At 35.4% G+C, this 15370-nt stretch overlaps 1 protein-coding gene across 1 annotated transcript; it reads right to left on the reverse strand.

The window, feature by feature from the left end:
- Positions 1 to 109: 109 nt before the first annotated feature.
- LOC136798997 (uncharacterized) lies at positions 110 to 4783 on the reverse strand (the record flags this gene model as incomplete). The annotated part of the gene is given in 6 exon segments (XM_067055683.1): positions 110 to 355; positions 807 to 1220; positions 1647 to 1780; positions 2785 to 3004; positions 3302 to 3435; positions 4427 to 4783. Coding segments are annotated over 6 exon segments (1470 nt in total), but the record flags the coding sequence as incomplete, so codon positions are not given.
- Positions 4784 to 15370: the final 10587 nt, after the last annotated feature.

Raw genomic sequence — 15370 nt, forward strand, 5'->3', positions numbered from 1 at the left:
TAGACCAGCAATAATTTACGAAAAAGAATCTCAGACTTTCATCAGTTTTTGAGAAGGACTAGGAGTTAACACCGATGTGCACTGACAAAAAATTTCTCTTTCAACTTACTTTGACAGGGTAATTTGAGAAGATTTTTCGACCTTTCTCTTCATCCATGTCATCCGTCTCACTCTCGCCGCCTTCTGATTGGTTCTTTTTTTCGCGATCTTTGATTATTTTGATGGCAACATTGATAGCGAGAACTTGTTGAAAATGAAATCCTCTTTTTGTTGATGTCAAGACAGATTCGACACCTTGTAATAAATTACGATGATGCCAATCTAGCGAGAGGAAATCTCTGACCAAGTTTTCAACCTACATAGAATAAAGATTATTAAAACGTAAGACGGACGCACAAGGACGCTGAGAAATTAGCCCTATTTTCTGTCGGTATTTTTTTCGATATTTGAAGAATAAAATGACGGATCGGATTAGATTTGATTTTAACAATTTTTGCTGTCGGCTTCAGCGATGAAAGAAAAATGCTTTGATTGTTCGGTGCTCGCAACCCCCGCGTCCCCTTTCTTAGATCTATAAATTTATACTGATTAAACATTCCAGTATTCTTGTTCAGGCATTCAAGTTAAACAAGTTTTACTTTAGCTTTTGTACCAGTCAACTTATTTAATTAATTCCCTTCTCGACAATACAGCTGACCAGCATAGACCAGGACCTAATTTCCTCTCAGTAACAGTGTTGATATATTAATGTCTACGAGAAGTGAAACTGAGATAAATATAGGGAGCTTAAGCCTCAAGGAACCTACCTCCGTCTCCCACATAGCCTCATCATTGTAGGTATCCAAGATAGACGCCAATAACACTTTGAAATCAATCAAAACCGATTGAAAAAGCTTATCAACAGATAAATGAGAAACCAACATGAAAATAGCTCTAAGTTCATCAACATTGTATTGTCCTGGGAACGTCTGTACGGCGACTGTGAAAAGTTTCGTGATAAATTGTACAGTGTAGAGCCTGCGATGAATATCTTTACGTATAGCTCGAGCGTTGACGAACTGCTCTTCACCCGAACAATCGAGTGATTCGAATATACTGGTGTCGAGCTCAGGGTAAACATACTCGATGGTGGAGACAATCGAGGGTGAAGCACCGATTCCAATGATACTCTCCAGTAACTCGATGACTGATGGGATCCATGGTGGACTTATGCTGTTTTTCTGAAAAATGTACAAAGCTTTTTTGAAGAATAACTGACGAATACAAACACACCTAGGATAAAAAATTGAATCCGAATACAAAAGCTCCACTTTTTAAGAACAATAAAATCTTAAGCACGTGTTAGCCTTATCACTTGATTAAGAAAAGCATGTAATCTTCAAGATACAACTGGTAGGGGTTTGGTTGATTTCGAGCACCTTCGATGGAAGAAGCTTAGGAAATTTTAAGACCCTGATATGTAATGCTTGGGTTCAAAACACATTGTAAAAAGTCCTTTATTATGCCAGTTGTCAAAGCAGGTTTTTCGTCTGATATGGAGAATTGAATTTAAAAAGCAAATTATGCACATATTCTTGATGTTTTGGTGAATTTGAGTTCGAGACAAAATAACCTACAGAACTTTTATCACTATTATGGTAACTTACGGAACACATCTTGAAATGAGAAGAAAGACATTCATAAGCAGCATAACAAACTTCACAATCTTCAACAAAGCACAAAATTTTCCATATCTTGCACCATAAATCACGCTCCTTCATTTCTGTTTGACAAGATAAGTCTAAGAAGATAACAACATTTTGTTATAAAAGTCTTAGGGTATTCTTCTGCTTCATAAAAAAAACAAAGTCAACCTTTTGCTGAACCTTTAAGGAATGCAATCTATTGCAACTTAAAGGGACATTAAAGTAGACTAGTAAACTAGTCGCTTATTACTTATAATAAAACTGTCAATCAAATAATGTAAACACTAATTAAGTATTCAGCGCGCGTGAGAGAAAAGGAAAATAACCGACTAGAAGCTTCTTCCAACGCCCTTTTTTCTTCACCTAAAATCGCAAGGAGAGACATACAGATTTCTGTATGTCTGACCCGTGCGGGATTGTATTTATTTTTCTTTCTGTTTATTGCATTTTTGGAAATGCTCATTAATTTATATGTTCTCATGTTTAATGTTACTATGAAATATCATTTAGTCAAAAAAGTTGGATGGATTCTCAAAAACCTAAAAAAGGTTGTAAAATTAAACAACGTTTTTTGAGGGAAGAAGCTTCTAGTCGTTGAAATTCAGAAAAGACACGCAACCTCACCTCATCGATTCTTTTTATTTGGAGCTTGAATAAAACAAACCATAAAACAAAGAAAAAATTTGGTTTGTGGGAAGGTACTGGCTAGTCCAAAACAAACTTGTAAAACAATTGAACAATCAAAATTAGCCATAATTAGTTCGATTTTTGACATGTGACATTTGTTTTGATTTTGTATCCGCTGCATACAAGTACTGTTATGTCCCTTTAATGTGTTGAACGGTGAAAAAAGGAGCAGTTATTATATTTTGATATTTTTTTATTTTTTTATTGCAACTTAATGCAACTCTACAATTTACTACTTTTTTGAGACATCACTTTTGATTTTGTGGAGAAAGTACCTTCATGTCAACTGATAAAAAATGAGCCACGAAAAGCAAATATAGTGTTTTCAGAATTTAACATCTCTTGTATTTGATAGATATATGTGTGACTCTAAATGATGAATATTTAAAGATAAGAGCGATTACATATTTACCCCCTACTATTTGCCCAATGATTTCATGAACATTTTCCCTTGATAAATCTTCGTCGACGAGATCAGCTTTGGATATCCCAATTGATTCATCTTCGAAATATTCCAACAGTCCTTCCAAGAGCATCACTGGATCAACATCGTCTGCAGGACGCACAAACAATTCTATTCCAGGGAAGGTGTCTGGGAAATCTCTTGATAATGCATAACTGAATTTCACTTCCTAGTAAATAACACAGGAAAAAGTAAATAAAAGTGAATTTCACACCTTTGAAGGTTGAAAAATCCACCCAGACGGGAAGATTATTCATGTTCCAAGGTGTGGAATGCACTTTTCACACTTGGATATACTCACTTTTCCTGTGTAGTAAATATTGGTAGCATACAATTTTAAAATAAAGAAAACCCCACAAAGAAGTAATTTGAAAGGTAAATATGAAACACCCTATACATAGAACCCTATACATGGAAGGATTTAAAAGATTCAGAATGACAAGACGAGTATAAGCATTTTACATACAATGGAGTCATTAGAATCATCTAGCACATCAACATCTTGTGAGAATTCTTGTGAATAATCACCGTATAGCTCGCCTATTGCATTTCTATCACATTTTTCTTCACTGTTCTCACCATAGTCATCCAACTCCATTTCTAAAGCAAAGACAATAAACACAGAGAAAGTTGTAAATAAAGCGAAGATAGAAGAAATTGTAAAATCTTATTTATGTCAAATTCAACCAATAAGGAATTCCATTTAAAGGTTTTATTTTTACATAAATATCCCTTTTCATATCAGACACATGTTTTTTATATCAGGACAGTGTCTGCCCATTGTTATATTGTGCTGATCTAAGCAAAAAATGTTTTTCTTTTCCTCTTTCTTAACAATCTTGCTCCACATTCGTGTCAATTCAATATCAAAAGGCTTGTAAATCAAAATTGATGAGTAAGCAAACGATATCTTTCTTATTTAAAACAAAACCTTTAAAGGTACTCGTTGTACCCAATTAAATTGCTTCTTTAAAAAAAATCTTACAAAGATGATAGGTGTAATGCACCAAAACTTTGATAAATGGCGCAATTCTTACGAACCTTAAACTTTGACAGACTGAAATAACAACCTATCGGAACATTTTGTGTGATATCAATATCAGAGCAAAGAAAAATGAGTAAAGAAATTTTGTAATTACCCGCCTTATGCCTGTTATTTTGACTCTAATTTTAAACCTCTTTACACTGTCCAAGGTAGTCTACACAGGCCTTACTCTTGGTCTATAGGCACTGTTATAGGCAGCCACTAGTAGCCCCCACCGGGAATTTCTTATTAATAGGTTTAAACATAAGACAACTTTCCCAAAAGATGCTTATCAATAGATATTTCAAATAAAAGAATGTTTAAAACACAGCTGATTGGCTTAAATTTCGAAACTCTCAATTGTTTCATTAAAACCTCAGTGTGCATGCGATTTATCCGGAGAATTTCAATATTCAAAACAAAAGCAGTGCTCATATCCGAAGAGTAGGACTTTCACGCTCGAAACGAAGGAAGATATGGCGTAGTCTAAGTCGAAGGGAACCTCAAGACAAACCCCCCAAACAATGTAAATAAAATGATTTTATCAAAAATTAAAAATCCATTTACCTTTCATTTTCATTATATCATCAACTTTACTTTGAATGTCATCATCCTTGGCTTTGTCTTTCAGCAAATCATTGAGAGATCTAGCTTTCGATTTCGTGTTTCTTACCCTACTAGTTGTTGGTGAACGCAAAGGAGATCCCAACACCAGCTCATCATTGTCAGTATGTTTCTTTGTACGTCTTGGAGTGAGAACTTCATCAGCAGTTTTGATAGCAGGTTGTTTTCGTGAAGGGGATTTCGTCATTATTGTTGATAGTGTTGGAAGATCATCCTCACTTTCACTGGATGCGGAATTCAACTCTTCATCTGATAAAGTGGCCATTATGAGATTTTGTCTTTTTTTACTTTTATTAAAAGACGAAATAAAGAAAAAAATATAAAAGGGGTTGAGGAATGAGTATTACATTACACAAGAAAATAGTTGTAAAACTTGGAGACATCTACCCAAAAATCATTTACCTAATATTTTAGCGGTAGAAAAGGGATGATAGCAAATTTATTGCAGAAGTAGTTTGTGCAAACGAAAATCTGTTGTTTCTCCAATTGGATTGAAATTTTAAAAGTGCACACTAAATATGAAAATACATATTGGTGAAAATTTGTGCATCATTGACAACATCAATATCATGTGACTACGTCATCATTTTTGAAATGCAGAAAATAGGATGCTCTTTCTAACGTTTTTCATTTTTTCAGAGCAGCCCAAACTCAACCTTTTTTCCTAAATTTGACCTAGGTTACTGTATACTGAATGTGCCACAAACAAGTTTCTCTCTTTGAACTTTTACATTGAAAAGAAGAAGGATAAACTTAAATTTTGAAGGGTCACTCAATGAATCTGGTTTATTAGAATAAATGTTACGGTAAGTGTAAACCGCAGGTTACAGGTTGCAGGTTACAGGTCACAGGTAACAGGTAACAGGTCAGTGTTGGTCAGCTTTAATTACTGTAAAACACAAAGAAAATGTTTGAAAAACAGTTGTTAATGTCAAAAATATAATTCCAAAGGTATTTTATTGATCTAGAACTATATCACACATGTAAAAAAATTATCTTTTCAATGTTATACGCATGTTACGTATGTTATATACAAAGAATAAAGAAATATTTGAATATCGATCTCACCTTTGCTTTAAACAGTCCCCTAACAGGAAAATAGCGTCAATGGGATTATATTTTATAAATGTTTCAATATTTTTATCCCCTGCTTTGTATTTTTGATAAAATGACGTCACCTTTTTCATCTCTCTAAAACAGCTCTCTTGGAGTATTTATTGTTTTCAAAACCTGTCAATCTATATCCACTTGCAGCGTCAGCATCCTATTATGCATGAAGAATATTTTATTGTTAATTGGCGTACAAAACCTCATACTTTGAGATAACATCATTATTTACATAATTTAAGTGTCATTTGTTGTCAATATTTGGGGTTGATGATTTGTGGTTTAAGTCTTCTAAATAATATTATTAACATATTTTGATATTACATTTCCATTACATATAATATTTTCAGGAACTTATGTTATGAGTTGTATGTTATGAATTGTATGTTACGAGTGCGTTACAGTTTTCCGGTCTGTGTTTTGTTAACCTGTAACCTGTGACCTGTGACCTGTAACCTGTAACCTGTGACCTGTAAGCTGCAACCTGTAACCTGCGGTTTACACTTACCGTAAAATGTTATAATTCATTGAATAAAAAAGTGAGGCAAAAATCACTAAAAAGCTGGTAAAATTATAATCCTGGAATATCGAAGTTCTGTCTGCACTGTGTATTACCTACATCCTGTAGATGACTGATGTTGTTTTTTCTGAAAGCTTGATTTCCTAGTTAGAACAGAGTCCGAGCCACGTAACCCACCTTAGATTGGATCAGGGCAAATTTTTTATATTATGCTCCTAATACATAATAGGGTATTTAGGAGCATGATATCAAAAATTTGCCCTGATCTAAGAGGTGCCCTACAAAGTGACACAATTCACTACCCCGGCCGCCGCTATAATGTGACAAATTCAATTTCATTAATGGCTGAACAATCATATCAATATTTTGAATATTTTTTGTAACCATGTTTAAACAGTTTTTAGAACGTGTTAAAAATCACTTACTCTGGAAGCACCAGAAGAGTTCTGGAACTTTCCGGAGAGAAAAATAGTGTTTTTTCAACTGCTCTGGAAAACTCCGGAAGTTTCTGGAGTGCTAGGAGGGTCCTCAGTTTGGGAGAGGATAGTCAGGCAGCTGAGGTCACAAAAAAATGGACGGGGTGTGAACAATCCAAAACCAATTTCAATCAAAAATACATACCCCAAATAACTAGAAATCATCAACCAGACCTATCCTAATTATTTACCCGACGTCCCCGATAATATTTTGGGTCCCAGATGACGAAATATAGGTCTAAGCTAACTAAAAAATTTTCCAAATATGCGTTTCCCGTAATTTTTGTATGAAGAGTTAGGTCTATACTGACAAACCGTTATAACTTTTTTCAAGCAAATTTTGAAATGATGATCCTTAACCTTACCTTTTTCTTAATCTATGTCAAAATCTGCGTCGATTGGTGTATAATATGTTCATATTTTTTTTCATAAAATTTTATTGTTTTGCTTGTGACGTCATCAAAAATACGAATGTTCCCGGACGCCCCCGGTAAATAATTTCGAAGTGTCCAGTTGATAATTTTGTGATCACAATGCTCTTATTTATTCAAAACAACCAACAGAAGTTTGTTTGCAAACTTTATAAGTAAAGCACTTTCATAGTTGCCAACTTATGAGAATGGAAATCGAGAAAAATTGAGGTTGGGGTTTGGGGGGGGGCGGAGCCCCCCAGAAAAATATTTTGGGCTTGAATGGCTAAAAACAATACAAATTAGAAATAAAGCAAAATTTTCAACCCGATAATCGTAATAGCAATACCGTCTTTAGCTGCGAATCACGCACATTTAGCCTCAATAAATATTAGATGCACTGGACATTGTTCATGTAGTACTATTACATCTCTGTCCAACGCGTATCCGATGTATTGAATACGGACGCACGCAATAGACCTTTTTTTAAAGAGGCAGCCATGTTGAATAATTATGTACTCCAGCATAAAAACAATGATACAGCCATGCATAATTACTGTATCATGCATATTTTAAAAATTAGGCATGGCTGTATCATTGTTTTTAGGCTGGAGTACATAATTATTCAACATGGCTGCCTCTTTAAAAAAAGGTCTCTTGGACGCACCATTACAGAGCAAAGAGAAAAAACGAAGAAGTGAGTTTGTGCTTGTGGAAACATATTTTTAGTAGCATTTCTATATTTTTTCGAAGAGTTCTACGAATTTCTGAGTTTTCTCGAAAATGCGGGACATCTAAGGTATGTGGCGGAACTCGGGACAACGGGCTTAAATGCGGGACGGTTGGCAACTATGCACTTTTTTGTGTGACCCCAGTCTAGAGCAGAGCCAGCAGAGGCAGACTGCCTTGACTAGGAGAGTCTTTTAGACCAGGCGTAGTTAATCGATATAATCGATAATCTTGAGTAATCAATAAATAATCGATAAGTAATCGATGGATTAGATATCGATTAGCCGATTAAATCGATAGGTAATCGATACTCAAGATTTTTTCAAAGCTCGATTATTTATCGATCAATTTTGTCATTGATTGTTTATCGATTATAGATCGATTATACTTCGATTAAATTAAGTATCGAATAAAAATCGATCGGCTATCGATCACAGCTTTTGATCGATTACATATCGATCAAAAATTGATTAATCATCGATCAAATAGTTAATCGATCAACTATCGATTCGTGATCGATTATTTATCAGATTTTAGGGAGTGGTACTTTAATTGGATTAACTTTCGCCTTTGCGAGATTAAATTTCTCGATTTCTCGAATTTTTGCCATTTTCGCGAAATTAAAAGCAACATTTTTCGATGATCTTGATTGGGATGTACTTTTGAATTGAATCCAATCCCCTGGTAGCATAAGGCCTAGAAAAGCTACAACACTCATTTTTTTTATAAGCATACGGTAAATTTCGGCTGAAGCATTCTCAAACCCTCTGAAAGGCTGAACAAAAAAAGTTAAAAAAACAACAAAGTTACCGATTTATTTAGAGAAGGGGCGTTATTGAATGGTTTGCCTTTTTGGAGGAGCATTATTAATTCGAAAACGGGCGTTTATTCAAAGTAATACGATCGGTATGAGATTTGGCGAATTCCAGAAATTTTCTTTACTTCATTAAATACCTTATCTTGGCTCTTTTTACACCGGACCTTATTAGTGTTATTTTTGGGCTTGTTGGTGGAATAAGGGCCAGCGTAAAAAGGGCTGGTAATGTAGTCAATAGTCAGTCACAATCGATATATAAGCGATAACGATACGTGATTGAAGATAAGTAAATAATTGATAAGTAATCAATGCATGAACGATAAGTAATCGATGATTGTTAAGAATCGATACATGATTGATAAGTAATCGATAGGTTGTATGTAGTCGATATGTGATCGATAAGTAATCGATAACTTGGAAATAATCGCTCGCTGATCGATACTCAAGATTTTTTGAGGGTCTGATTTCTTATCGATTCTATTGGTTAATCGATATCTAATCCATTGATTAGTTATCGATTACTCAAGATTATCGATTATCAGTCCATCATAAACTGCCATATAAACAAAACTTAACATTCTCACAAAAGTTGTCTTTTTGATTTCCAAAACATTTGTCTAAAGCGTTCACTTCCACAATAATTTATGTAATTGCAGTTTCGGTCAGTCCACAGTCGGCTTCAACATATACACGTTTTTATTTACGTGACTGAAGTGCCTACTAAAACACTCCAGTTTCATTTTTTTTCGGTTGTGCTTCATTAAAAAAAAAACGAAGATGAAAAGTTACCATCAATCCCGCAAGTAAAAGAAAGTATTCCGACTAGTCTACGAAAAATGCGCTTGTGCGGCGAATAGAATATCTCGCAAATTAATATATGCATAAACCTGACGGAATCCTTTCTTTTTTATGCTTAGGTGACGTCACCATCGATCCTGTCTTGACAATGGAGAACCAAATTTGGCAATGCATAATTATTACGAGCGGCCAAGAAAGTTTGTGTTGCCCTAGAAAAACGCCCACTGAAAATTGAAACTAGGAATTCATTGAATATTTCACTAATGAAGTATCAAACTTTTTTTTTTGTAATTATTATAAAAAGTTGCGTATTTCCAGTGAGTAAACGAATCTGACAATTAACAAAATTGATGATGATGATTTTTTTTTCGGTCAGGCAAATGTCTTGTATTGGGGGTTCTAGTCTTCACCCCTAAGCCTACGCAAGATTGAAGCGTTTGGGTAAACAAGACCAGACAATCTCAATCGAACGGAATCGACGATCGAGCCTGTCGAACCAAATCGAACGCAATCGACCGATTGAAATTCGATTGTCGAACGCAATCGAATCTCAATCGAACGTCAAAATTCTGGGTAATATTCGATTGGTTCGATTGTTGTTCGACTGGTTTGATCGTCGATTCCGTTCGATTGAGATCGTCTGGCTTTATTCTTGCAGCTTCCCAACATCCAAGCTCTCAAACATCACAAGCTGAATGAAATTACTTTCGATTTCCCGTAGAAATTATGCGATGAACAATCTGGGGGTCAATGAATCGACGATCAAACGCAATCGAACGCAATCGAACATCAATCGAACGCAATCAAATATCAATCGAATCTGAAAATTGCGGTAATATTCGATTGCGTTTGACAATCGAATTTCAATCGGTCGATTGCGTTCGATTTGGTTCTACTGGTTCGATCGTCGATTCCGTTCGATTGAGATCGTCTGGACAAGACAAAACTTAGCCTGGATATCCAAGCTCAAAATTTTAGAAAAAATAAGTTTTACCTCAGCCAGACAAAGTTCTAAAATTATAGAACTTGGTTCACCTAGAAATCAGATGAACCCCTGTTAACAGATTTTCCTGCATGAATCCCATGGCTGCAAATAAATATATGCACATAATGACATACATAATTTCAAGATGGTACCGTAGGTCGGGGAAACTTCGGACTAAAATCTTTAACAAGTGATTACTTCGCGAGGATTTAACATTTTATCGTACTTTTTTCTTTCACAGTTCGGAAATAAAGTACACTCGGCGATACATATCAAGCGACGGAACGCCGAAAGAAGAAAAAAGAAGAAATTGAAGAAAACCACAATATTTTACCATCTTCCATTGTAAAGAGATTTGTTGGATATATAAGGTAGCGACCTCATAATTTTATTGACGTGATGAAAGGAGGAGACATTGAATGTCACGTTAAAAGTTATTTGGGCTAAAAATATGCATTCCTCAATCTTCAATAACTCATCAAAGTTGCTCCATAAATTCGCCGAGAAAGTCGCTGCGAAAATGGCTTTACCGTCAGCCGAGAAAGATCTTCTTTAAACGAATCCCAAGAGAAACATAAAGTGATTTCGAAGCAATTATAAGAACTTTGTTCTGACGTCACCAGACATTGATGATAAACGTGCAGATAATTTGGTGCTTTATTAGTATAAAGTAAGGTAAAGGGAAAACCCTCTTTTTATTAGAAGTTGATGATGGTGGATTTTCTTTATTAGAACATTAGAATACATCAAACAATTCTTGGAAAATGCTTGCTTGTAAGTCACCATCTGATCCACACATAATATGTAGATGCAAATTCTAATGAGTTAAATCTAAGATTATCGTAACTAATTAAAGAAACTCCGGTGGTACACTTGGTACGCATTTGTCATGCTCTTTCTATGGTGGTGTGACAATATAGTGCATGTATACTGAAAATATTGTCTCATCATACAGCCCTGTCTCAAAGATTGATTTTACATTGTGGTAATCCATAGAATCTTCTTCTTTCTTTTACGGCCTACTTTTAGGCGTATAAATTTTAGCGAGCAGAAAGTTTGCGCTTTTCGCGAATTTTTGGCCTTTTCGCGAGATTTGATCTCTTTGAAATTTCTCTTTCAGGCCATTCGTGAAAGTTTATGCAGACGAAAATTTTTGACAAATAGAAAATCTGTAAAAAGCTGTAATAAATATAAGATTCACACGGCGGATTCATTGCACTTTTAGCCTCATAAGTCAAAAGACAAAGGTTGCAATCCTATTCATTCAAGAAGTATTTGTCCCTTTAATAAGCCGTTCTTTGTGTAAAAATTTTAAATTTAACGATTCGTGAAAGTTTGTTGTAAACTTTGCGCTCTTTCGGCCTCGCAAAACTTTGTGCTCGTTTGTACGCCTAAAGTAATCAGTGATTTCACCAGATCCAAGTGCCGATTTTTCCAAAATAAAGATAATTTATTTATTGTTGCTTTGATGTGAAAACTACTTCTAAGTTATTATCATTCAGCCCCTTTACGATAGCTAGTCGGTTAAACATTTTTATCATCTCGGTAGTCGAGACAGGGTGTTTCTGCTTAAACGTTTTGTATTGAATGGCTGTGATAGAACCTGTTTATCTGTTTCTTTTTTGACCTAATGTTAATGAATGTGTCCCCGGTGGAAGAAAATACTGCATATTGATATTCGAAATATCATTAGCAAAAAAGCCGCTTTGGTGCTTTGACAGCCGATGGTTCTTTCAGATGGCTTACAAATCATTTTGACTCAAGAAACCTCTGTAGCACTATGTTACTGGAGGGTTATAGGCGGTTTTAGACCATATGTCGAACTTATCAGAGGAAGAGATTTGTAGCGTTGCACTCCTTCGTATGCTTCCGACGTACTTACTCTATTGTCTTAAATCCGCAAGTGGATATATAGTCGATATATTATTGGATGTATTAACAAACTAAATTTCGTAATCGTAACATTTTACCTTTAACTCGAATCAAAAGACGAGTGTGAAAATTTAGAACCCGCCAAATGATATGTGCTTATTACACCCCTGTGTCACAAACTCTAGCCCCACTGGGAAATTTGATAAAAATATAAATGGGAATTTTTATCCCTTCTGTGGGAAAAAAAATCCACCGGGGCCGCTGTGAGGTAGGGGTGTCCTATTTAAAGTAAGGTCAAGGTAAGACATTTAATTACAGTGGTAATGAAACAGAATTAGATACAATATTACGTTTCTACCATTGAAGTTTTTTTACTTACTCGGTAGGTATTTTGGATTTATTTCTTTTCATCTCTTTTTAATCTAATCTATGAAACCTGCATCGACGAACTTGTGGACCGCCCGTAGTCCCACTGGGAACAAAATATTTAATTCGTATTTAATTCGCAATTTACAGTACGCGTTTTGTTCCAATTTCTTTCACTACTAAGACATAGGGAAGCCTTGTGTACTATATTAGGTTACTTTTAACTACGATCTACTTGATTGCGCTAACTCCCGCGCATCTCCATCTGGCTGTGCATTATCTAAATCAAAATTGTAGTCTATTGTTGAATAGTCGAACGTGCGCAACGCACTGGGCTCAACTTCAGTGGCTTCAAATTATTCATAGGCCCAATTGTAGACCCCCAGATATTTACCCAATGAACAAGTGTGCCAAATTTTAACCAAATCCGACCATTTTGGAGGCCTGTAGGCTGCTCCAAAGCTTTAACCTCGTTTTGGCAAAAAACTCGTCCCTAGGCCCCAAAAAACTAAATTTTTGAAAAATGCAAAAAGGACCCCCAGATATTCACCAAAGGAACAAGTGTGCAAAATTTCAGCCAAATCGAACAATTTTTGAAGTCTCCAGGCTGCCCCAAAATTTTAGCCTCGTTTTGGCGAAAAACTCGTCCCCAGGCCCCAAAAATCAAAATTTTTGAAAAATGAAAAAAACACCCCCAGATATTCACCCAAGGAACAAGTGTGCAAAATTTCAGCCAAATCGAACAATCTTTGAAGTCTCCAGGCTGCCCCAAAGTTTTAGCCTCGTTTTGGCGAAAACTCGTCCCCAGGCCCCAAAAATCAAAATTTTTGAAAAATAAAAAAAATACCCCCAGATATTCACCCAAGGAACAAGTGTGCCAAATTTCAGCCAAATCGAACAATTTTTGAAGTCTCCAGGCTGCCCCAAAGTTTTGGGACATACACACAGACAGACACACACACAGACACACATTCTCAGATTCTAACTCAACTGAAGTTGAGAATAATAGAAAGTTAATTTTCTCTCTTGATTAATAGTGGATTAACCTCGTTAAAGACCGGGTTTTATTTATTCCGCTGTTAAATATAAATAAAGTCAACAGTAACTCAAGTTATTTAAAACGATATTTTTAGCAAACATCAAATTTCACTTGACTTGTATAAAACACCCATTTGTCCACAGCGATGGCTTTTTGCTGATTTGATCCCGATTTCATTGAAACTACAAAAGTACATGTATTTAAAGTACACTGAAAGTCCCTATTGGAGAAATACAGGAATCAAAACAAAATTCTCATAATGCAAAAAATAAAACTTGAAACAGGATTTCACTATGAACATTTTGCTCTCTCGTTTATACTTCTATAACACCCATGTTTAACACAGCCCCGGCGGAACTTCACCCAAAACAACAGGGTTGAAATTCTCTATCGAACTTGGATTTGAATTCTAAATTGTTCTCTTGTAAATTCTGTTGCGGGAGTCGAGACACAGGGGTGTTTTAAAAAGACCGTTATCTTTATTTGAAAGTCGAAAAGTTTATGGGATTCCGAAAAAAAATACTCAGAACTTAGCAGCGGTAGGTCCCGCGAAAAATAAGAAAATATCTAATGAAATATAATGAGACAGTCTGAAAAAGTTCTTATAAAGGTTAAAACGTGTTTGTTTCACCAATTCACTCTTTCACCCTCCCATCATGTGTTTTTAAAAAGTCATAAAAAGGCATGTGCAAAAACTAATGATCGGTTGACGAGTTTGATTATCCACACTTCCATCGCACGCCAAGAAAATTAATGACCAATTAAGCGCAATTCGAATCGTTATGTCGTTAATTTCTCGGCTCACACGAATTTGTCTCTTGGTTTTTTTCAACAAATGGCACTTCAAGTACAATGTTTTTGTTTTGAAATAGCGCAGCATACAGTCATGATGGTAGATCGTTGGAGTGACGGCAAATCATTACGAAGTTTAACATTTTACGAAGTTGACCTTTCTGAAATTGAGATCATGTTTCTTTCATGATGACTTGGCTGATTCACTTGGAATGTTTGTTTTCTGAAAAACAATAACACAAATGTTATGTACAGTAAGTTTGGTTGATCTATTTTTCATGTTCCTCGAGAAATAAAGAAAAAACTTGAAAATCTGTCCGAAGTTTCCCCGACCTACGGTACCCCAGCAGTGATAAATCAATTTAGAATGGCAGCCTTGACCATAAAATATAGACAGTGTGGTGGAAAGTCTGTTAGACAGAAAAAGTGCAAAGTGAATTTTGGAGAAAAAAAATTATCAAAACAAATCTTCCAACCCAAAACAGCACTAGCACTACAAAATTGGCAAACAGAAAAGAAGAATTGAAGCAAAATAAAGATATACCTTTAGTTCTTTACACGATGCAACCAAGTCATTAAGAAGATTAAAACAACAAGAATATCTAAGCAAGTATGAAAAGAAAACAACCAGAACATCTAAAAATTCCCATGTTTTCATCTTCCCACTTCGTCCCTACCATTATTGTTATTTTTATTTGGATGCGTGGTCAAAGACCCAAGGGAGATAATTAGGCATTCTATTGTTATTTGCTTCAAAGAAGAAAAATCAGGGAGATTTGCAAAGCAGCATACACGCCTTGCTGATCACTCGCGCGATCCATCCAAATACTTTAGGCGGACACTTCAAGTCGTCTCGCATAATTTCTTATACGCGCGCCACCATTCAGATCTCTGATTCGTTTGGACCCAACCAATCAGAATATTCGCATAATCATCCTCAGATCAGAATGCAGACGATCTAGGTAAACCAGACCGT

Source organism: Clytia hemisphaerica, unplaced genomic scaffold (assembly GCF_902728285.1).
Source record: "Clytia hemisphaerica strain Z4C2 unplaced genomic scaffold, Clytia hemisphaerica genome assembly, whole genome shotgun sequence".
NCBI lineage: Eukaryota > Metazoa > Cnidaria > Hydrozoa > Leptothecata > Clytiidae > Clytia > Clytia hemisphaerica.